Here is a 23839-nt window from a genome sequence, read left to right as displayed (position 1 = left end):
ACAAAATTAGTTAAAATTCAATGTCCTCATCCGGCTCGAAGGACCAAATAAATGTAAAGAGTAAATATTTAAACAAGACATTCTTCAGGCGAAATAAAGACACTCAAGGCAGTTTAGATGGTAACAACGTGCGCACGCTGGGTGAGCGCTGCTGTCTCAGGCCCACAACCAGCGTATGTGGCAGTTCTTTATTTATAGCGTTTCAGAGTATGTGTGTGTGTGTGAAGTTTATGATCTCAGAGTGTGTGTGTGTGATTCTGAAGAATGGGCCCCTCTTTGTATTTGGGAGTGTATAGATAAGAACGTCCTGCTCTCCCCTTCCTGGGAGTGAAACGGCTCGTAGAGAGCCAGGTGCAGAGGAAATATACTGGGTGAATCATATCTGAGAACACTATGCTTTTGTCTTTCATTTAAGCTTCACTTCAGCAAAACAGTAAAACCATAAAATACGATTAAATGGAAAGAATAAATGGGTAAACAACTATTAACACTAAAATTAAAGATAAACTTTCAATAACGTACAAATGGCAGTGGGAATAATACTTGAAACATTTGAAAATCTCTTAACACTTTCTTTCTTTCTTTCTTTCTTTCTTTCTTTCTTTCTTCTAATCGACATTTGAAGTAGATTTAGGCTACACAGTTTGCAGTCCACCTCCTATAGTGGCTTTTCTTTACCTTCACATCTGCGAGTCTAACCTGTGTTAAATGGCGAGTTTGAGAGCAGAGAGAGACAAAGAGCGCTAGTAGCGTAATCTGCGGGTGGATGATGGTCATTAGTGCAACAACACTGCGTCGAGGTAACTGTATACGGACGTTTCTTCCATTATAAGCTCTGGATTTACGGGGATCGATCTAAATTACACATAGCGCTGCAGGTAGGGTGAACCTAACTCACACATAACATATTAACAGAATCATTGCGTTTACTTTTGGGATTTACACCACTGAATGTTGTCGCTAAAGTTGCCTCCTAACTAGCTGTCTGATCATGGAAACCAGTTGACTACGTCAGCTGTGGCGGTGTTGAAAAGCGCCTATTATTGCAGCAGAAAACGCCTTTTGGAGCTCTTATCTATCTGAAACTACTTTTATGTTGCCAGGTTGGAGTAACCGCGCAAGGGACACATTTATGTTTGTTTGTTTTTTAATTATAATTAGTTGAACAAAAACAAACCATTTATAAACCACTTTTTTTTTTACATTCATTATTCCTGTTTTCAGTGAGGTAGCTGTTGTAACTGTAAAGCCTTGAACTGATCCAAAATGCTGCACTCACAAGACTAACAGAGGCTAAAAATAGACATGGTATTTCTCCTGTATCAGCTTCTCCTCACTGGCTCTCTGGTCAATCCAAAGTTGAATTTAAAATGCTTCCCCTCACTAACAAAGTATTGTATAATCTGGTCCACTCATATCTGAAATGCTGCCCATGAGAGGAGCCTGGCAGCGTGACTCTACCAAGCTGAACACCTCTTAGTTGTGCTGCAGTCAGGATGCTCGGGGACCTCCCAGGATGCACTGAGCATTTCTTCTCTACTCACCTTTTTTTCCCCCCTCACCCTCCAGGCATTTATAGACTGTGACTACAAGTCCATAACTTCTATCTTCTCTCTCTGTGCTCCCCCAACATGCTTCCTCATAGGGGATCATCACCTCGTCAGGGTTTTCTCTCTTATACTGAAGGGTCTTTACCTTGCTATATAAAACGTCTCAAGGCTACTTGATGTGAACTACTGCTATAACCAATTTAAAAAATAAATAAATAACTGATATCTGTCAATGACTGTAACATTGCTGTTTCCACTATCAGTAGGAAGCCAGATTTGGGTATTCAGCAAAATATGCAAGAAGTTCTCAATATGTGTGAGGCCTTTTTTTCCCCCTAATTATCAAAATAAAGCAGAAAAACGACCGTGCAAAAGCCCATGTTTCTCGCTTAATATTTAACTGCAACCTATCAGTAAGACTCAATTTTATGGAGCTTGAAAGCTGTGATAAGACTTACTTGCTATAAATTGCTGAGATTTGCATTTCACTTTTTGGCAATTAATAAATCAGGCACTTGATGGCTGCAGTTTCCCCCCAGGATTTCAGTGACCAATAATCAATATTGAGTGCCAGAAATACCACTCTTTACTTTGTTAGTGACAATACTACCCACACTACTGTGCAGACAAAAGTCACTATTGTGTGCAATCCTGAGCTTGCTGAGGTGATTCTGCTCTGAATAAACCAAAGCCTTTATTTAGGGAATCAGGAATTTATTCCAGAAAAGTTATCATAACCAGGACAAAAGCCCTTTCTACCCCTATGAAAATACATTAATGTGAGAAGTAAAGTAAAACACATGGCTCATTTGGAGTTTTTACATTTCAAAACTAAAAATAAATCAAAAATACAAATAGGCAGGTACAAAAAAAATGACATGCAGTTTTCCAAGTTCAAAAGTTAACACTAGCCGAACGTAGAAGTACAGTGAGTATGAAAAGGAAGGGGGGGGTGGGGAAAAAAAAAATTAAGCTTGCAATTCAAAATCTGCGTTGTTTATTGGGAGGTCCATAATCTCCAGGGCCAGGGAGGCCTCTGGGGAAGCCACCCTGACCACCTCCAGGCATGCTGTTGTTTCCTGGCCCTGGCAACATTGGAGAATTCTCTGCAGCCAAGCCAGGAGTACCAGCTGGACCAGAGCTGCCACCCAGAGAGTTTCTGTTCATGGGCATCCCATGACCACCCATATGCATCCTCATGTCTTGCTCCCTGTTCTCAGAGAAGTTGCCCCTGAAGCCCTCCTGCTGCCTCTTCATCATCTCCTCATTGCGCAGCCTCATCTCCTCCTCTCTCCTGCGGCGTTCCTCCTCCTGTCGGAGCTCGGCTTGTTTCCTCTTCTGCACTTCCTGATTGTGGAGCTCCTCCATCCTTCGCAGCTCTTCCTGCCGCCTCAGGAGGTCCTGCCTCATCAGCATCACCTGATGCTCGTGTCTGGCCGCCTCCATCTCAGCCTCCAGCTTCTCCTGCGCCTCTTTCATGTTGCGGTCCACCATCTCATACTGCTGCTTCTCCATCTCCATCAGGGCCTTCCATCGCATGGCATACTCATACTCGAAGGAGCCGGGCTGAGCGAATCGTGGCGGCTGCTCACGCTCTTTGTGATACTGCTGGTTTTTGTTGACCAACTTTTCTGGCAGTCCCTCCTCTTCATCAAACTGTTCCATAGGCTCCACTGTAACAGGCCGGGGGAAAGCTGTCATAAGATAAGCACCATCAGAGCACTTATCCAAAGCCTTTCTTGCAGCTGGCTTTGAGGTGAACTCCACTATGCCCTTCCCCGTAGGCCTCCCTCGGTCATCCACTATGACCACAGCTCTTTCTATCTGGCCAAAGACTGCGAAGGCCTCCTCCAGGAGCTCGTTGGACACAAACTCTGGCAGATTCTTCACAGTTAAAGCAGCTCCGTGTGTCGCAAACCTCACCCGTATGGGCCTGCCTCTGAAGGGAGTATCATCTAGCTCGGCTCTGGCGATCTCTGCTATGATTCTCGTTTCGAGCCTAATGAAGCCGAAGCCTCTTTCCTTGTTAATAAATATCTCGCTGGCTTTTCCATACTTGGTGAACAGCTTCTCCAGGTCCTCCTCGGTAACACCTGTTGGTAAGTTACCTACAAACAGCCTGCTCCGCTGGGTAAAGGTCTTTTCCCCGGGCTTTCTGAAGCTCTGCAGGTCCAGGGTTAAGGCCTCGTTGGGGTTGGTCTGCTCGCTGGGCTCTGGCTGCTGCCCGTTGCTGTTTGTTCCTTCGCTTTTCAGCTGCTCTCCCAGGCGGTTTGGGCCGCGGTTCTGCTGGGGTCCTCTGTTTCCTTGCATTCTCGCAATGGATTTAAAATCTGAAGTAGCAAATGGCTTGTTAAAAACACAGAAACTCTTTGCAAACGGTAGCGCACAAAGAGCGGTGAAAATGGCGAAGGTACGTGCTACCGCTACGCTATTGTGACCTCAATTCGCTGCGACATCGGCGACGTAGTTTATGTGCGACGGTACGAGAAAAAACAACAACACTAAAACAAAAACGATGCAGTTATTTAAAAAATATGTAAAATTGTAAGTGTATAAAAATAACAAGGCTGTCTAAAATGTGTTGTATATATGTTTCGTTCCTTACTACGGGTGCTTTAGACTTTTGATTTTTTTTTGTTTTCTTACTTCTCGCGATAGTTCGCCCTCGTCCATAGAGACTGTCATCGGTGAGCGGGTGATTTCGCGGGAATTATTCCTGTTGCTGCAAGCTACTGAAGATAATCGTCGATATCTGAAAATATCAACACATACTTGATCTTAGAGGAGTAGAAACTGAAGTGCAAACGTCTTTTTTCTTCGGTAAGGTCGTTATATCTGTCATATTTTATTAATTTTCACGGTATTCACATGAAAAGTCGGGATGTTTAGGAAAAACCCAGACAACTTTACTTGCACTCGTAAGCACGTACTTAAGTGGGCTGTGCTTTAAATTGATAGCCTTTGAAATTTAAAATAGAACCATTTCTATGCCTCCTGTGCTTTTATTCAGGAGAGTCATGTTCTCAGACCTAAGTGTACAGAAGGAGGGCTCCTCTCTGCTCTGCCGTCCTGCCTCCGAGGACCAGGGCCCGGTGTTTGAGAGGACGTCTCTGGCTTATAGTCAGTGCTCTGAACGCTACAGAGTTGGGGAGCGGAGCTTCAGCCGCCAGTATGCTCATATTTACGCAGCACGACTCATGCAGATGAGGCCTCTGCTGTCAGAGAGAGCTCAGCAGAAGTGGGGTAAGCTCAGAGCAATCTTACCTACATCAGGGACACTGAAACATTTGATTTCTATTTCTTAAATCTGTTTTTTTCTGTTCTGTATCCGTCAGGATCAGATGTGGTAATCAAGAAGCTGTGTGATCTAGAGACAGCGGAGCAGTGTTGCATTGTAGGGACTCTGTTCAAGCGTATGGACTTGCAACCATCTATTCTGAAAGAAATCAGTGAGGAGGTTGGAAGTAGTGCTAAATTCACCCCACACATTGAAAGCAGCTACTGGATTGTACTTTTAACAACTTTCTTTTTCCTTGCTCTCCAGCACAACCTCCTGCCCCAGCCTGCACGAGCAAAATACATTCATGAATCAGATGAGTTGATTCTGGAGGATGAACTACAGAGGATTAAACTAGAGGGGAAAATTGACAAAGACAAGTGTGTCACAGGTTGGTAGTTTTTCAGGATGTCAGCATCAAATGAGCTGTGGATGTATGAGTCTGATGTAGGTGTTTCTTGTTGTCTTTCTTAGGCAGCGTCATTGCAGTATATGGTGCCGAGAGGAACGATGGGAAGTTCACAGTTGAGGACTTTTGCACAGCGGATCTTCCTTTGCAGAAAGCAAGACCTCCACTTGACTCTGACAGGTATAGAAACACATCTAATTGGTGTAAATTCCTACCTGTAGTGATAAACAACATTAATTGCTTTGCCTGCCTTCATACAGGTTTGTGCTCCTGGCGTCAGGTCTGGGTCTTGGCAGTACTCATGCTGACAGCATGCTGGGCCTACAGTTGCTTGTCGACATGGTAACTGGTCAGCTCGGTGACCTCGGGGAGCAGAGTGGTGCAGCAACGATTTCCAGGGTTCTGCTGGCGGGAAACCTCCTGAGTCAAAACACTCAAGACAAGGATGCATCAACAAAGGTGGGAAAATGTGGTTTGAACCTTGTCATATAGTCACGTTCCTCCCAAGTCACTCATGTGAACTGGTTTACTTAAAACATTAAAAAAAATATTTTACCCTTTCTCTGGTTTTTTGTTTTGTTTTTTCCCCCAGGCCAAGTATCTTACTAAGAAGACTCAAGCTGGCAGTGTGGATGCCATTCGTTTACTAGATGAGTTGTTGCTTCAGCTGGTGGTAAGTCTGAAGATTGTGACACAGTTTACTTTAATGATAAATGTTTAAGTTATGATTCATAACCTCCAAGAGAGCCAAGGGAGGACCTGTGATACTGTATGAGAAAGTGTGGAAGGAATGATAGATGGGGATGGGATTAAATCAGGGATTCCCTTTGAGCCCTTCATTTTTTGCAGTGGTGACAGGCTGGCATATGAGTTCAGGCACGAATCTCCACGGAGTATGATATAGTTAGGTGACACTGCTATCTGTAGTAAGAATAAGGAGCAGGTGGTGGAGAAGCTGGGGAGGTGGAGGAAAGTCAGTCGAATTGAAACAGAATACATGTGTGTGAATGAGAGGGAGACGGGTTGGAAGGCGAAGGTGTAAGAAGCAGAGGTAGTGAAGGTGGATGAGTTCAAGTACCTGGGGTCAACCATCCAAAGCAAGGAGTTAGGGCTGCATCTAAAGATAATTTGGTAGTCAACTAATCTGCCAATTTTTCTTTAATTAGTCGATTAGTCAGTGATTATTTCAATAACTCTTATCTCCGATTCCTGTGGGCAAACCTCCTGTTCTGGGCTCCAGTATCTCATCTGCTCAAGTCTGCCCACCTGTGAATATCACCCTGTTATCACCACAGCAAATTGGAAGGAAAGCTCCGCTTTGCACAGTCTGCATTTACTTTATTTGATTTCTGTGAAATTCTTTCACATTTTTTTTAAATCCCCGTTTCCATTTTCTTCTGTCCTGCTTTGCAGTTAGCACTACTTTCTTCTTCTTTAGTATTGAGTTCAGTCTTGGCAGACGAAATAGGGGATACTGCCCTCATGGTCCCCTGTAGTATATTGCAGTTAAAAAACACATTTATGTGGTATTAGAATGTGAGACGTCGACAGTAAAATTACATGTCGCTAAATTTTCATTGTTGACGTCATTGATTATGTCGATGAATCGTAGCAGCCCTACAAAGACTGCACAAGAGAGGTGAAGAAGAGCAGTGGCACAAAGGTAGACGAGTTGGACATGCTGTAATATATGGTGTTTCATGGAGAGTGAGAAGGATGGACAGGACTAGAAATTAATATATCAGAGTTAACGCTCAGGTTGAGCGGTTTGGACACAAAGTTAGAGAGACAGGCTGAGGTGGTTTGGGCATGTGCAGAAGGGTGATGGTGGATAAACTGGACAAAGGATGTTAAAAATGGAGCTGCCGTGCAGGAGGAAAAGAGGAATACCGCAGATTATTACCGTCTGAACAACTCTACTGTTTTGTTTTGTTTTTTTCTTTTGCTACACATTACTGTCTCCTGCTGATTAAGGCCTCGGTTCCTGTGGATGTAATGCCTGGCCAGTACGACCCCACCAACTACACCCTCCCACAGCAGCCTCTCCACCGATGCATGTTCCCCTTGTCGTCTGTTTACCCCACACTACAGCTGGCCTCCAATCCATACCACGCCAGCATAGATGGAGTGAGGTAATCAGCGTCACACATGTTGTTACAGTGGGCATGCAACACTACAAGTATACAGGCTAATTTACACCATAGAGCCCTGCTCTCAAAAACTGACATGGATGTAACGCTGTCTGTGTCGCTGTATTTGAAAAATAAGTGCTTACAGTTTACATTTTCAACATGTTTAGCACTATTTCTTAAATCCAACTTCACAGACGCACTTAGCCTATGTCAGTTTTTCAGAGCAGGGCTCCATTTATGTCTCACGTCCACTTTAATATTCACTCCTAAGTGCAGATATGTTTAGGTTTACATGTATTTGCTTGTTTCCTTGAAGGTTCCTCGGTACATCAGGGCAGAACGTCTGTGACATTCAGAGGTACAGCAGCAGGGACAGCCACTTGGAAATATTAGAGGAAACGCTTCGACTCCGACATCTGGCCCCGACGGCACCTGACACATTAGGTTAGTTGATACAGAATAAGATGCAGAGCCTCTTGTAAATCTAAACACACTATTGATTTATTGACAAGATTTTCTCTGAATCGCTCAGGTTGTTACCCATTTTACCAAAAAGACCCTTTCATCCTGGAAGAGTGTCCCCATGTTTACTTCAGTGGCAATGCCCCTACTTTTGACTCCAAGCTCATCAAAGGTTAGTGCATGCAATTTGCATGTAAACAAAAGAAACTTTGTGGATGTTATCATATGATCTGTTTTAGGCTACAAATGTACTATTCACACAGACTGACGTGTAATAAATAATTAACTGTTGCTGCTCGTATTCTCATTCCGCTAGGTCCGGATGGCCAGGAAGTCCTTTTGGTTACCGTACCAGAATTCAGCAGCACGCAGATAGCGTGCCTCGTCAATTTACGCACTCTTCACTGTGAGCCAATCAGCTTTTCTGCCTTCTCTGCAGATGAAGATGAGGAAAGTGAGATGAACGTAAGCCACTGAGGACACAGCTGATGCTTTTTTTTCTTTTTTTTTTAAAGACTAATTTCTTTTGGCCACAGAAGGATCAAATGAACTTCAATCCAAAAAACACAGCTTCTCAATAAGATACATTTACCTCATGGCTTCCTTTCAGTGTTTCTGTTAAAATAACATTTGTTTTTGTTTTTTTTCATTGAACTGAAAGAAAACCAGCAAATGAAAAAGAAGAGTCCCTCGTGGTTTAATAAGAAGCCTTTATTTGAAAAATAACTCTTCTAACCCATCTGTGTCTGAGAAAACATGATAAAAACCTCTGTACTCCTTCATCTGTTACCAGCTTCTCCCACATTTACTGAATGTTCACACTGTAAAAATATTTCTGCCATATGTGAAGATCGTGTAAATAACTGTTTTTTTTATGTGCATCCACAATAAACTTCTTTTCATGAAGCATTCGTAGAAGTGATTGAACGAGTCAGAGAATAATGAAGTGTGATCTTTGGGAAAAAAAATCAATAAAATGGTTCCATTTCTGTGAAGAGACCTTATTTCAAATGTTGATTAATAGATGTACTATTTTAATATAGCTGATATTCTGTACATTCCCATTGCTTACGTCGTACAAAGACGGGATCCCTAATTTGATTCTTCAGCCAGCTCTAAGTACAACACGGCAACGTGAACTACAGTTAAGAGAGGACGGTGGTTTACTGAAACAAGCCACTTGTGTTTTCTTTAATAGTCACTGATCTTGTAGTCATAGTCCATGATGGAGTCTGTGAAGCCGCCAGGAGTTGAGGACTGTCCCTCTCCCCAGACCCAAGAGTCATACCAGGATGTAGTGGCCTCTGTTGTTGTGGGAATTGTGGTTGTGGTTGTGGTTGTTGTAGGGGGTAACGTCGTTCTCATCGACATGGCCTTCATTAATTTCCGCTGGCGAAGACGACGGATGAGAGCAATCTTGCGTTTCCGTCGCTGCTCAGGACTGAGTCGTGAATTTGAGGAAGACCCATTACTGGGACCGATCACACTCCTGTGGCCATTGTTGACTGTGGTGTACTGTACTCTGCTATTGCTGTAGGCAATTCGAATTGGCTTGTTGCCGTGGAGGGCCATAATCTGCAGAAAAATTAAAGAAAAAAACAAAGATGCTTTACTGAGTACTGCTAAGATGCACATGTATCGAGGCACTTCAAGTTGGGACAGTCTTACCTGTTTAATGCGGTCCCAGTTGGACTTGGCCAGGTTGAAGCTGCAGGCAGTCGCGCCCGACTCATAGCCCACCACACAGAGTTTGGTCAACGAGGAGAAGCCCTCAGCTCGAGCCGTCACGCGGTACTCCCCGGGGTTAAGCAGACGCCAATAATCCCCCGTTGGTGCTACAATGGCAACAGTAGTGTTGAGCACAGTTTGAGCTATGTTATGTTTTATTACATCCTGAGTGATGGTGTGAACAGTATACTGACCTGTGGTCACGTCGTGATTTATCCCCTCGATAGATATAGTAGCGTTTGCAATAGGGTTCCCCTGCTGATCTTTCACAATCCCTCTAATGCCGCGATGCACCTGAAGTACACAAATAGTTACATGAGTGAAAGAAACAAAGTACAAGGTACAGTTGCTGAGTAGTAGTTCTCTTCAACTGCTCAGTAAAATCAGTAGTTTAATTTTTTCATGAGTGAACTTTGGAGTAAAATTGAGTAAAATTATACTTGGATTGATCCAAAAAGCTGTGGTTTAATGATTCAGTTATTCTAAAATGATTCCACTCAAAAATCATCCACAAAAGAATCATATTTGATCCTACTCCCATTTTGATGTTGCATTTGAGTCTTGAGTGGCCTATTTTAAGTGATATGCAAATTGTTTTCATCATTGAATATTTTATATGTATAATATAATAAACTGTTTTGATAAGTGGTGTATGAATTTAAATACCTGGGATCAACTATTCAGAGCAACGGACAGTTAACTTATACAGCCAAAGCAAACATTTGCCTCCAAGAGCTCCGCAAACTGTACAACATATGACATCGTCTGTCAGTCGACCCTCAGTGGACAAATCTACGGATAAAAGGGAGCAACCTCGGGAAAAGCAATACAGCGGAGGAAACATCTCGGCTGGACAGAGGAGGAATAACTGCACAATCACAATGCTATAAATCACAGTTTTAGGTACTTTTATTTTTATGGGTTTTTTTTAGAAATTTTAAAATCCAACATTATATCCAGCAGGATGTTGAATAGTCTTTTCACTGCAGACTGAAGCACAGTCAGGACAGGTTACAGTTTGTGTTTGTTTGGGACTAACCTGCTCCATGAAGATGAGCATTGCTTCTCTGTTTTTCTCCCACTCATATGCCAGCTCGCTCTGATGAGGGAACTTATCACAGCCCAGGAAAATGGACAGCTCCAAACAGTTGGTGTGCAGGTAGCTGAAGTCATTCATACCTGCAGGGAAGATCAAGAGCATGTATTGCAACTACTGTCCACCAGGGTGTGCTATAAACATACGTGGGAAGTTAAACGCACTGGTCTCTACTTACTGCCTGTGACTGGCTTCCATTTGGCCCGGTTGACAATTCCAAGACCCCCTCCTGGTGTGTCTCCTTGGCAGGATCCGTGATGGCTGTGTGTCATGGTCAGGTGTGTGGAGGCATAGGAGATAGCTAGCCACCTGAAGAGGGATTCGTCTGCAGTCACGCGGGGCTCATCTTCAGGTTCAGCATAATGGTAGCCTGCACTTCTTCCTTTGTCATCGTCTTCTTCCTCCCTGTGCCCATAACCCTGGTTGTACGCGTGATTGTAGCCATGGTCGTACCCAGGGTCATAGCCATGGTCGTACCCAGGGTCACGACCATGGTCATAGCCAGGGTCGTGACCATGGCCATAGCCTGTGTCGCGACCATGGTCATAGCCTGTATCCTGACCATGGTCATAGCCTGTGTCGCGACCATGGTCATAGCCTGTGTCGTGACCATGGTCATATCCATGGCCCCGCCACTCCTCTTCTGGCTCTGCATACCCTCTGCTTCTCCAGTCTTCCACTGGCTCCTCATGGTAGCCCCTTCCCCACTCAGATACATCAAAACCTTCATCCTCATACCTGCAGACATGATTCTAAATGAATTATTAAGCACTATTTTGGTGGTTCACAGAGGTGAAAAATTTGCATTTGGACAATACGTGTGTACGTAAAGGTACAGAAACAACAACAGAATAAAGCTAGGGAAACAAGTCATACTGTCTCTTCTTGCGGCTCCGAGGTTTCTGGCTCTCAGCAGGCTTGTTGAGACGTAAGCTGTCATAAGGATAGGCCACAATTCTCTCCCCACCCTGGAAGTTTGCGCCCAGCACAAATGGATAGCTTTTCATCCAGGAGATTATGGCCCTGGTTTCCACAGCAATCTGGAACAAAAGCAGGAAGATCAGGATCAAACAGACAGAGGATCAGAATCTCATGTAACATACTTTTCTTTTTGTTTACCACAACCTGGTTAGTCTCAAAGGCTTCATATATATATATATATATATATATATATATATATATATATATATATATGTGTGTATTTGTTTGTTTGTTTCTTTACCGAACTATTAGCTTCAAAGTGCTCTGGTATAGGCACATGATGGTTGGGGGTGAGTTTGGGCACCATGCCCTTATCCTCAGCATCCCACAGGATACTATTCAGATCAGGGAAGTTCTGGAAGATGTCAAAGCCCTCATTGGTGAAGTGACCGGTGGTCCAACTGCTCAGCTCTGATCCCTGCAGAGTAGAAATTGGGTAAAAGGGACATACTCATCTAAGTAGCCCACTATGTTTCACAGACATTTCCTCTTTGTTTTAGACAGTATTTAAAACATGTTGTCATTGATTGATTGTTTTTTACACCGACCGCTTCAAAAGCTTCCTCCTGTCCGTCAGGGTTGAGCGAAGGCACCAGGTGGATGCGTATTCCCTCCACCAGGCGCTGGGCTCTGGGGTTTCTGTCTTTATACTCTTTGCACAGGTACTGCATGAGAAGCAGGATCATCTCCCGACCCACTGCCTCATTTCCATGGAGACCTGCCGTGAAGCGGATCTCTGGCTCACCTGTGGGGACAACCGGGGCGAGACTGTAATTGTCTGTCAGCCTTAATCTGCTGGTGTCCGCCTGGTGTTTATTAGGATTTGTGGGATACCACAGTGGTGCCATGAAGACCCAGCATAATTTCAACGAATCAGCATCCCAGACTGTTTGAAATACTGCACATTACAGCATTTGTGTTGTTATAGCACACATTACAATAAGAACACGTTTATCTGCCCGTTTCCTGCTTGAGATCCCACCTATTTCGTGCTCTGTGGGGTTGCCAGAGATTATCATAGCAACAATTTCCCGTCCCTTGGAGCTGCGGCCCAGGCTGTAGATGGTGGTGATGTTAGGGCACTCCTCATTCACTGACTTCATAAGCTGAATAGGTGAGATAAAGACAACAGTAAATGTGCAAAGCATTGTATTTGATTACATTACACACTACAAAGCAGATGGTTAATAATGAATATTATGTTATTGTGGAAATGTCATGTTGGTCTCTGGTGGTTCAAATGAAAACCTGAGAAGGAATGAAGCTGCAATTTATATTAGAGCATTTAAAGCAGACCTCCTGGAATTCTATCAGCCAGCAGATAAACTTTGCAGGGAAACTCACATCAACCATCTCCGAGTAGCTGTGGTGTTTGAACTGCAAGTAGTCCACGGGAGTCACTTCATTTTGCCTGTACAGAACATTAACTGGATCTGTTTGGAGAAAAGAGCAGCAAAATGTTTCATTTTCTGTGTTTAAGGTGTGTGTGAGTGTGTGGGTATACGACTCACCAGGCAGGGGGCAGCCTAGGACCTCCAGCCTCATACAAAGAGAGCCGTTCCAGCTCTGCGGGATAATTCGCATGTAGCGGGCCACCACGGGCACCGCAAGCTGGTTCATCACTGGGGTGTCCTTATCATTATTTCCAAAAAACAACTGGACAAGAGGGGAGATGTGAATGAGGGGCAGAGGAAGACGAGTATTGGTGCTTGTGGAAGTGGCACAGTTTTAGATGAACTCACCCAGTCGGCGTATCCATCGTGGATGGTGGTCCACTCTCTGCTGTCATTGCTGAAAGCCAGGAAGTAGGACGTCACGTAGTCATTGCTGAAAGAAGAAGAGGGCAAATTGTTGGGTTTAGGAATGTCAAATGATGCATATTTATGTCTGTGTGTCTGTTTGTCTCTTACTCATTTAAGGAGTCCCGTCCCTGAGTAATGACTCCGGTGAACTCTGTCGCCCTGCGAGCATCTATCTCAAACCAGTGGATAGCATCCTCTGAATTTGCACACCACGCTCCACCTCTTATGTTGTCCTCATCATCGGAGCCCTGGGAACCACAGAGACCAGAATACATGCTACTGAATCCTTGAACCCTTTTAGCATCTTGAGTGCCAAAGCAACATATCTACATTTGCATCCATTAGCAGAAAAGTTTGGATAAAAAAACAAAACAAAAATGAACATTGCTGATTTAAATACTGAGGACTTAAAAGGATCCGTCAAGCATGTACCACTAAGGCAGCTCCTGGAAGTGACAGAACTAACAATAACAGTATTTTTCAGTGTTGCTGGCAGCTGGTGGTTATTTCAAGGCCTGCTTGTAAGTGCATAGCCCCGCCCTGATTGTTGTGTACCTGCATGTTTAGGCGCGCCCTCTGAGGTGCAAAGTGATACTGAGACATAGAAGAGGCTGAAAGCTGATCTGGCTCGACCTTGTGGGACTCCAGCCCCAGGGGAGGACACTCTGCCAAGCAGAAAGAGAACATTTAAATAATGTGTTAATTACATTCAGCAAAAGCTTACGAATACTTTCCAGATATGAACAGATGTCGACTTACTCTTTGGCTCTTTGAAGACACGTGGCCTGTTCCTGGCTCTCTCCTCTGCCTCCTTTAGCTTCTGCGCTCTCTCTGTCCGAGGCCAGACAAACAGTCTTAATGCAAAATAAATTGCGCCGTCTTGGCTGATTTTTTTTTTCTTTTACTCTGCCCAGAAATGATGGAGGAACTCAGTATTATTTTACAATTTTTATTTGCCAAGTCCTCAGGAGGACCTGGAGGGCCAGAGTATGGTTAAAAAACAAAACACACCAGATGTTATGATTTAGCTTCCAGTCCAAGTCTGCTCTGAAACTATCATCATCATCATCATCCCTCTGACCTGGACTTTTACCATGAAGGAAGATTGCTGAGTCTCTCACCCATTGTCATTATTCATATTCTGACACATACTGGAGCGTGATGCTGGTTACATGGCTGACAGTGAGAATGTAAAACATGTTGTAGGCTCGCTCACCCACAACACACACGCGCCCATTTACACAGTATCTGTAGATGCACATAGTTGTGTTACAGAGGAATGCAGCAACTCTCAGAAACTTCTGCAAAACCATTTCACCTTAGACCTAGTCTGGGTCAAAGTGTGCACACAGGAAGTGCCTCATTAACACCAGTCCTGGTGGTGTTATATATCACTTGCTCTGGGCTTTACCCTTCAACTTTACGCACAGCAGACACGTGGCACAAAAGAGCTGAAATACTTCTCCCTTTGTTGTCACTCCTCTTCATCCCTCACTTCCAATCCGATGCCGGCACAGCCTTCTTAGCTTATCTCTCGCTCTTTGCTTTTGTTCCCAGCCCATACGAGATTTCTGAACTCTTTACAGCCCTAATCTCCATTTTATTTTGGTGGGGTGAACTTTTGTCCCTGTCATGCAAGTTAAAGCAAGTGCCTGAGACGCACACATTTGTATGCATGGAAATCACATCTGCATTCTCTTAGTGTGATTAGATATGACTGAGGGGAGACAACATCGTTGTTAGTACTTTTCCACTTGGGTTCACGAGGCTTTGACAGGATTACGTACGGTGGTGCAAATAACAAAAAGAAGAATCCCATGTGGGTCTTCTTACCTCTTTCTTCCCTCTCCCTCTCTTTGGCTGCTCTTTCTCGCTCTTTTTCCATCCACTTTTCATCGGTCTCGTCTTCTTTTCTCTCTGAAAACAACAACAACAACAAAAAAGGAAAGAAAATCACTTATAATTTCATAGAAACAACAACGATTACCACAGAGCCATGCACAGTAGTGCACTGTATATGCATGCTTCTTTTTTTGTGGTTTTGCAAGTCATTAAGAAATGTAAACAGGTCATCAAGGAACACTTGAAAGCTATTGACCCAACTGTTGTTTATCCCTTTCTTTTGCTGTTTGCTTTATTGGCAGGAAGTTCTCTGTGACTAAACCAATAACAGAAAACATTCGAGTATGGTTGTGATTCACATGTGTGCGAGCGGGCGGCCACATACTCATCCCGTACTCGTCGTAATCATCATACCAGGTCCCCTCATAGGGCGCGGTGGCGGTGGGCTCTTCTGTGTAAAAAAGAACAAACACGAAGTCAGACGACTCGTTCAGCCCCTCGGAGGCGCCGCTACTTTACAGAGTCAGGCTTTATGGGATTACATGCAAAATTTTACAACTTAGCAGTGGCCCGAATTATTCAACCACAAGAGGAGTTTTCTGTTTTGATGCTGGTGTGATGCCCGCTGTATAACGTAGCTGTTAAATCTTCAATTCCCCATTTATGAGAATCATAACTTTGCTGGGCTCTGATCACAGGGCTTTTTGTTGCTCTACAAGAAAACTGTGGAAAGTTTTGTTGACTGTGTGGAAGAAATAAACCCACCCACTCCTGTGAGTAAACTAGGGCAGGTCAGCTCATAGATTAGCTCCAGTGTTATTCTCATGTGTTGCAATTCTACTGAAACACAAAGTATGGGCTGGCTATTTCTTTGTATCTTAACTCTTACTAGAGGTTTCACATTAGTTGAGATTTTGTCATGAGAGTCAGCAGTCACCTGGCAGGATTTCCACCTTAATTTCTGGGCTGGTGTCTTTACCATCAGGTGACGGTTGCACCTCATCTGCAGGAAGAAGAATTGAAAAGGTCAAGCTGAGAAGTGATTAAGTGTAACAGACAGAGAAATGGGAGAATAAAAGCAAGAATGCAGAATGGCCAAGTATGAGTGAATCATTGGAAATGCTGAAGGAGCATAGGTACTGTACAGTAGTGTGGAAACACAGAGTAATGAGAGCATGCCATTCCAATCCAGATGAGTGTCACAGGTCTGCACGACACACTGTTTCCAGCATGCATTTGATCCCGTGGAAAAAAAGTCCTCTGTTGACTTCAGCTGGAAGAAATAAAGAGCGCTCATAAAAGTTTTCTCCAATGTGTCTGAAAATCGGATCCAAAAGATTACCGGGTATCTGTTATTAAACGTTATTTAATCAGAAGTTTACGCAGTTCCTTCAGCTTAAACAAACCACCGAGTTTACTGAGTGTCCAGCTGATTAATCACTGAACATCCTATTCCTAATCACTTATCCAAATAAGGGTTCGTAAGAGGCAGAAGCCCTTTTTAGTTGTCAGAGGACAAAATGCAGGGTACATCCTGGACAGATTGCTGGCCCACTCTCTGTAAATGTCTCCCATACTGCAGTTTACTCCTTTTTTCTGTCCTTCTTTGCTTCTTTCCTTCTGTTTTACAAAGACTAACGCTGTCTTAGATCATCTAGTATGTTTCTGAAGAAAAGAAGCACAAGTGACCACTTTCATGGGGAAATTGAAATATTTCATTTTTTAAAACATGAATTTAAAAGCTTCCTGATAATATCATACAACCCAGCACTGTTAAAAAAGACACATTTGATTCTGTAACTATTTCTGTACACATGACTTCTCAATTAGCATTAAAAGAATGCACTTTAAACTCTGACAATGATGCTTTTTAACCACTGCCTGCAGTTTTTATTTCCGAACTGCAAAGCAGTAATGATAAGACAAAGGGGAAATTTTGACCTAATTGAGTTCTTGTTGTTTGACTCTTTCATACTTAAAGATATAAACAAAAAAAATTACTAATTGCCATTATTTTAAATGTCAAGTTTCACAAGACAGAGAGTAAAGCATTTGTCTCGACTCAAGTACCTGGTTGTATGGCAGGGGAGTGCCTAGAGGAAGGATGTGGGGTGGCATCCATCCCCTCTGAAGGTGAGGGTGTTTCCTAAACTTTTAATACTATTGGAGTGGATTACTATTAATGCTACAATACCTAACACCATCAGATGAGAGAATTTACTATTTCATCGAAGTAAGGTTTTAATTTACTTGTACCTTAGTATTTCTATGCTGTTGTCTACTTCTACCCCATTACATCTTGTATATAAGTGTCACATTTTGTACTCTATACCAGTTATTTTAAAGCTGTAGTTACTTGTTAGTTCGAAGTATCTAAAGCAAGCTTTCTGAAGTACAAGCTGATGATAAAACCCTTACTATTACTTAAGTGAAGAGTCAAATTGCTTGTAAAATTATTTTATGCGCAGCGTCAGTTTCTTTAATACCAATTTTCTGCATTTTTGATTAAAAAAATATATTTAAGACAAATTATTTTTTTTCCCTATGGGGCCCCTGCCTTATTCATGCCCCACACCTTGGCCTACCCAACTGAAAAATTCCTGTAAACACCCCTGTTAGTTAAGTAAATTCATGATATTTCTCAGAATTGTTTCAGCCCCCCCCCCAATAAATAAACAACTATTTTATTTCTTATTTGTTTCTAGTGACCTCCCTGGGATTTGCCACATGGATCTAATTATGCTTTCATCATCTTATTCATGTTTCATAAACTGCCTCCACACTAAACATCCTCAATCAAAACAAAGACACAAAAGACTTATACGTACATGTGGCATCCCAGTAATCGCTGTCATCTGTTCCAGGCTTTGTGTCAGGGGCAGCAGGCGTTGGGCTTACTTCTTGCCAGTAGCTGTCATAGTTATCGGTCACAGAGGTGTAGAGGTCTGTCTCGTGTGCTTTGATGTAATCATCGTAGATGTCAGGCGCCAAAGTGGGCACTTCTTTCTCTGCTGGTTTCCAATAGTCATCGTAGGCATCTGTTACAAGAGCAGCTGGGTCTTCCTCATCTGGTTTAAAGTAGTCTTCATAGGCATCTGTTACGGGGGCGTCTGGCTTCCAGTAGTCATATGGGGGATCTGTTATCGGAGCCTCAGGCTTTGGCCTGGAGAGTGTGGGCTCAGGACCCCAGTAGTCATCTTCTGGGTTCCAGTAATCAGTTTCTGAGAAGGAAACAGACACAAAAGCTGGCTGATGGTGGGCTCACAAGTCTGGACACAAATATTTTTATGGTTCTCTGGTATTTTGTAATGTTCTGATTATTGAACTGGATCTGTACAAAATATGAAAGAGAAATTATTTTTCCTCTTCTTTTTGTAAAACACTAACCTTTCAAAGAGGTTTTGGAAAGTACAGGTAATTTATCCATAATGCTACTAGTTTGCCAACAGTCAGGATATTGTGTATTAGGAAAGCAAGGATACACCACTACTACTTAGACATATTTGTAGTTTTAAATTTGTATTTGAATAAAAACAACAACACCCCCCCCAAACAAACAAAAACAAACAAACAAACAAACAAACAAACAAACAAACAAACAAACAAACAAACAAACAAAAACAACAACAACAACAACAACAACAACAGCCCTGTAACCCTCGATGGGTAAAAAAATCATGAAAGAGCACAACTTTTTGCCTAATCGCAATAGGTGCTATATTTACATCTAAATGTGTCTGGCACATTTCAGCCTATATTTCAGTGTTGTGATTTAGAGATTTAGGTGTGTTATGTGAGGCTAATGTAACACTGAGCTGGTAGCTGGCTCAGAAATGAGGAGGGGGCTACATTTGATCTTTCTAACTCTATGCCTGCAGAGTTTTGTCATTTTCGGTAGCTTCTGGGTGCAGAAGCTACTAAGCCTAATGTCAAAGTGCCTAGATCCTGCATTTGGATGGCCACCAGATGGTGATAGCTGTGGTTGCACTAAAGACTTCTGGTCCTATAGAAATCTGTGGGAAAACAGCTTTCTGTCTTGACCTCTCTAAACACTTTCCTGTTGAGCTCAGTTTTTTGTTTTGGGTCATGCTGGATAGAAATGGTCTGTTTTAAAAATCTTGGTCATTCCATGTATCAAAATGGAAGATTATCTGCGGTATAAAACCGCCCTCTCATGAGCTCCAGTTTCACCAAGATGGCAGAAACAGCTGAAACACTCATCTCAAGGCCAGACTTCAGAAACCAATGGGTGATGTCACGGCAGATTCCTCCATCTGTCTACAATCTGGTATTGTACAAAATAAGCTAATGTGGAAGTGACTTAAACTCTCTAATATTCAACAGTGTTGGGACAACGAAGTCATGCTGCATAAAACTTTAATGAGATTAATCATCCCTGTCAAGTTTTTCTGTGGTCATTTTATGGCCTCTGACCCTGTTGTTTGAAATCTTCTTCAGCATTGCATGATCATGATTTGAATGGTCAGATTTTATGTGGACAGTGTCCTCAGGTTCTCACATTCATCCCACACTCCTCTGCAGCTCACCATTGTGTTCACATCCAGCCCTCAAAATGCTTGAGGTTACGGCTTTCAAATCTACAAACCAGAGGCAAATCCACTTCTTTTATGCTCCTGGTCCACCCCAAAACGGACTTGAATGGCATAATTTTACGATTTACATAACTTTTCTCAAAGGTGCAGTAGCACTGACCAAATCCTGTTCAGACTTTGATGCATACAAAGGTTGAAGTTTCCATTTATATTCTCATGTGTATATCCCATTTATATTCTTATATTCCCAGCCTTTAAAAAAAAATAAATTGTTAAACAAGTTTTTCCAAGCCAGTAGTGGAAGGCAATTTAAGACACAGAATATTAACATATTAACATTAACACATATTAACAATATAGTTATATGAACTCAAATTTAGGAGTCAACTGAGTCAATATTTTCAAGCAGCTCCTTCGTGTGTGCCACTCACCGGGATCGGGATAGGGGTAATCTGTATATGGTTCGGTGGGTGGCTCCGTTGGGATCGCTGGAAATATAAGACGGACACAAGATTTAACAAAAATCAAATCCAAGTGATCAGTGAAGCAGGCTAAAAGCTTAGCATTCTCTACTCACTTGTTGTGGTCGGGGGCAAAGTTGTGGTTGTTGTCTTCTTGTCCTTCTTCTTTCCCTTCTTGTCGGTTTTTGGCTTTTTGGTGGCTTTGGGGTCTTTTGGCTCTTTGTTCTTCTTCTTCTTGTCCTTCTTTTTCTTCTTGTCTTCATCGGGTGCCCTCCTCACCCGGCTTAAAATACCTGGAAAAACAGGGAAAAGAAGCAGCAGAGAGAGAGAGAGAGAGAGAGAGGTTTTCCACAGCTCACTCCTGACGGTTCTGTCACAAAACCTCTTGAGCTGATTTTAATTACTAAACAACGATTTCTAAGCAGGTCAGATTCCAAGTTATTAGGAAATAAAAACATATTCCTCCTTGCATACAGAAGCTAAAGAGACAATTAGTTCTTTTATGAGGAGTGGGTCTGAGATTACGCAACTATTTCTTCACTGCATCACATTGCAGTGTTTCCAAGGAAAGTCCAGACTGCCAATTACATTTCAGTGGCTGCTTGAGGTCCATCAGCATTTCCTTTTGACTTTTCCTCAAGTCCTGTGGCACCTTCATGGAAACCATGTTTCTCTCTTTCCATTAGTTGTGCTCTATTAACCACAGTTCAGCTTTAATGATACAAAATCTGTCCAGATACTCAATAAATGTACCACTTTCACCTCAGCAGCATAAGCGAGACTCATCAAAGAGCTTATTTAATAGCTCCAAAAACTGGGCTTATTGCTTGAAGTGTGTTAGCGGGACTGTACAGAAGGGTCAGCATTATTCATGCAGGGTTTGAGCAACTGAGGCAGTGGAAAAGGTACGCGTCATAAAAAAATCTGTCTGCAAGATTCTTGACTCAGTGTCTTCTTCTCTTGTCTGGTGTGAGTTAAACCAGCTCATCTGTCCCGCTCCCTTGTGCGGGGAAACAGGAGTGGACAGGCGAGCACATGGACTTTGTCACGCTGTTGGAGCTGTCAGAGACCGAATCGTTGTGTGTTTGTGTCTGCATTTGCTCCATGTCATGCCACAACTCAAGCAGTACCTCAGCAGCTCTGATATCTTGTCGGCATAACACATCTGCGCTTTAAAAGTAGAAAATATAATTTCTTCCACTTACCTGCCTGGTTGGCTTCTGCTTCTCTCTTGGTCTTGATGCCGCCCTCCTCTGGGAGTAAGTCTGCTACAAATCCTTGCTCTCTTTCTGGGTCATCCGGCGACTCGTCTCGCAGCTGATCTCCAGCCTGCCGGAGAGAAACTATTCCCCCGGCGCTCTCTCCTCCTCTAGGGATCATCAGCAGGCAGCACAGGGCCAACAGAGCCACAGACGCAGTCACAGCCTGGCTCTTCATACCTGCTGCTCTTCCAACTCGCACAATCCTTTGGTTTGGAGTTTGTACAACTGTTCAACACTCACTCCAGTTTAATTGCCAGAAGGTTAAATTTCACCCTTAGGCCCCCCTGTGTGTTCTTTCCTTGTGATCCACACTTTTACTCGAGAAGGGAAACCTCTGCAACTCCACACATACCCACACAGCCACAGTGTCAACCAGCCCCAGACTGCTCTAGACAAGAGATGGAGTGGGAGGGGGGTAGAGATACACAGGGAGGGAAGGGAGGTGGGTTGTAGAGACAGACGGAAAGAAAAGATGCAAAGCAAAGCAGTAATCCAGTCAAATGAATAGACAGGGTTCCTAATTACCCCGAAGCCAGGGTCAGCTGAAAAAACAGCGTAAGGCTAGAGGATCCCCTCCACCTGGCCGACAAGTCAGAACAGGTGCAGTGCTCAGACAGGAGTTGGAGGGGGAGGATGAAGGAAGGCAGGTGAGGGCTCCAGACTGCAGGGTTTGCACCTCCTGGAGTTAAACGCCAATTTTTCTTCGTCCTCAGCTCTGGATGAATTCCTCAGTCACCACAAAGCAGCAGGAGAGGGGAGTGATTCCTAGGACATTGAATTCCACAAGCCGAAGAGGAGGAGGAGGAGAGAATGGGCAAAAGGGGGAGGATTGGGACAAACACAAGCTAATCCTCAGAGTGAGGAATTCCAAAAAAGAAGAAGAGGAGAAAAAAAAGGGAAACAGGCAGGAGTAAAACATAAATTCTTCTTTGGTACTTAAAAAAAAAGGGATCTCTGCTTTCCATCACTTCAGTGTGGTGCACTGTCGTTCATTCCTCTGAGTGTTACGTATTTTTCTTTCTCCTTTCTGGAGAAAAGGTTGTGTTACACAAAAGGGTGGGGGGGGATGGTTTGGAGTAATACACACACTGGGCATGAGAATTGTCTGAGCAGATGACAGAATTAACATTTGCTGTGTGTTTTTTTTTTAAACCATCCCCCATCCTCCTCTTACTCCATCCACTGTTTGAAGAGGATGTCAGGGCCTTTAAATTCTGGGTGTGTAGAAAATGTTGCAGCTAGTCTCAGTGAAGAATTACTGATCCATTAATAAGTCTAGGCTAAGAGTTTAGATCATTTCAGTTTCTAGTGTTTGTAACATTCTGCACACATCTACAAGCATTACAGCTGAAGTAAAAAGGAGACAGCCTGCCGGGGTTGGGAGGGGTTACTTCTACAAAAAAATGGGATGATCTAATTTCCAGTTTTGACCCAGTTTTCCTAAAAAACTTTGACACCTGTGCTCTTCAAAAAAAGAAAGAGATTTAGAATCCAGATATTAAGCAATGTGGTAAAAAGCACCGTAAAGCCTGCAAAACTCTGCTTAGGAGCAGAAAAATGATGTCCTCTGAATGGGTTTCAGACCGTGATGAACAAGACAGACACACAGGTACAGACGTCCAAGTGCACGAAAACCAGCTAAAATCATTTAGTTCGTACTGTCTCAGACTCAGAGGACAGTGAAACAGAAAAGGAAAACAGACTGCGCGGGACTTGATTTTAAGAAAACTATGGCGTTGTGCAATCTTATCGATGGGGGATATGACTACTGCTGTGAAGAATGCTGCAGAAATCTCGGACTACAGTAAGGTCAAGCAGAGGGCTTCTGAACTGGAACTAACACAGAGCTGGATAACTTTAATTATTACTATTGCTGTTATTATTACGGCACAAATGGAATGATTTTATTTGTTGGAAGCTAATATGTTACAACAATGTAAATGATGTGAGTGATGTCATAGATAATGCAACAGTTCTCACATTTGTTTTTTTGGCAGCTATACAGGGAGTGCAGAATTATTAGGCAAATGAGTATTTTGTCCACATCATCCTCTTCATGCATGTTGTCTTACTCCAAGCTGTATAGGCTCGAAAGCCTACTACCAGTTAAGCATATTAGGTGATGTGCATCTCTGTAATGAGAAGGGGTGTGGTCTAATGACATCAACACCCTATATCAGGTGTGCATAATTATTAGGCAACTTCCTTTCCTTTGGCAAAATGGGTCAAAAGAAGGACTTGACAGGCTCAGAAAAGTCAAAAATAGTGAGATATCTTGCAGAGG

The 23839-nt window shown here is 43.1% G+C and overlaps 3 protein-coding genes across 4 annotated transcripts; 1 reads left to right on the top strand and 2 right to left on the bottom strand.

Moving 5' to 3' along the window:
* Window positions 1–747: 747 nt before the first annotated feature.
* Window positions 748–8736, top strand: pold2 (polymerase (DNA directed), delta 2, regulatory subunit). 2 transcript variants are annotated; one of them, XM_039621113.1, is made up of 11 exons: window positions 748–878; window positions 4561–4793; window positions 4886–5007; window positions 5095–5218; window positions 5302–5416; window positions 5497–5695; window positions 5829–5909; window positions 7211–7368; window positions 7685–7812; window positions 7901–8002; window positions 8147–8736. In XM_039621113.1, exons 2-11 carry the CDS (start codon window positions 4568–4570, stop codon window positions 8305–8307), a joined length of 1416 nt encoding a protein of 471 aa, XP_039477047.1. In that variant the 5' UTR covers window positions 748–878; window positions 4561–4567; the 3' UTR covers window positions 8308–8736. The 2 variants fall into 2 exon arrangements, with proteins under 2 accessions (XP_039477047.1, XP_031600001.1); XM_031744141.2 differs by lacking the exon at window positions 748–878 and adding an exon at window positions 4221–4370.
* Window positions 2248–4008, bottom strand: nono (non-POU domain containing, octamer-binding). Its single transcript, XM_031744118.2, has one exon. It carries the CDS (start codon window positions 3858–3860, stop codon window positions 2532–2534), a length of 1329 nt encoding a protein of 442 aa, XP_031599978.1. The 5' UTR covers window positions 3861–4008; the 3' UTR covers window positions 2248–2531.
* On the bottom strand, window positions 8524–22334 carry aebp1b (AE binding protein 1b). Its single transcript, XM_031744131.2, has 22 exons — window positions 21499–22334; window positions 20410–20586; window positions 20264–20320; window positions 18108–18500; window positions 16217–16282; window positions 15665–15730; window positions 15271–15354; window positions 14197–14268; window positions 13993–14102; window positions 13546–13685; window positions 13378–13462; window positions 13147–13291; window positions 12980–13068; window positions 12618–12741; window positions 12184–12380; window positions 11877–12053; window positions 11531–11694; window positions 10833–11392; window positions 10598–10737; window positions 9753–9852; window positions 9499–9665; window positions 8524–9405 (listed from the first exon to the last, which is right to left on the bottom strand). The coding sequence occupies exons 1-22, from the start codon at window positions 21728–21730 to the stop codon at window positions 9022–9024; spliced, it is 3729 nt and encodes a 1242-aa protein (XP_031599991.1). The 5' UTR covers window positions 21731–22334; the 3' UTR covers window positions 8524–9021.
* Between the last annotated feature and the right edge of the window lie 1505 nt (window positions 22335–23839).

This window comes from Oreochromis aureus, linkage group 12 (genome assembly GCF_013358895.1).
Source record: "Oreochromis aureus strain Israel breed Guangdong linkage group 12, ZZ_aureus, whole genome shotgun sequence".
Classification (NCBI taxonomy): domain Eukaryota; kingdom Metazoa; phylum Chordata; class Actinopteri; order Cichliformes; family Cichlidae; genus Oreochromis; species Oreochromis aureus.
This window is presented reverse-complemented; position numbering and strand designations above follow the sequence as displayed.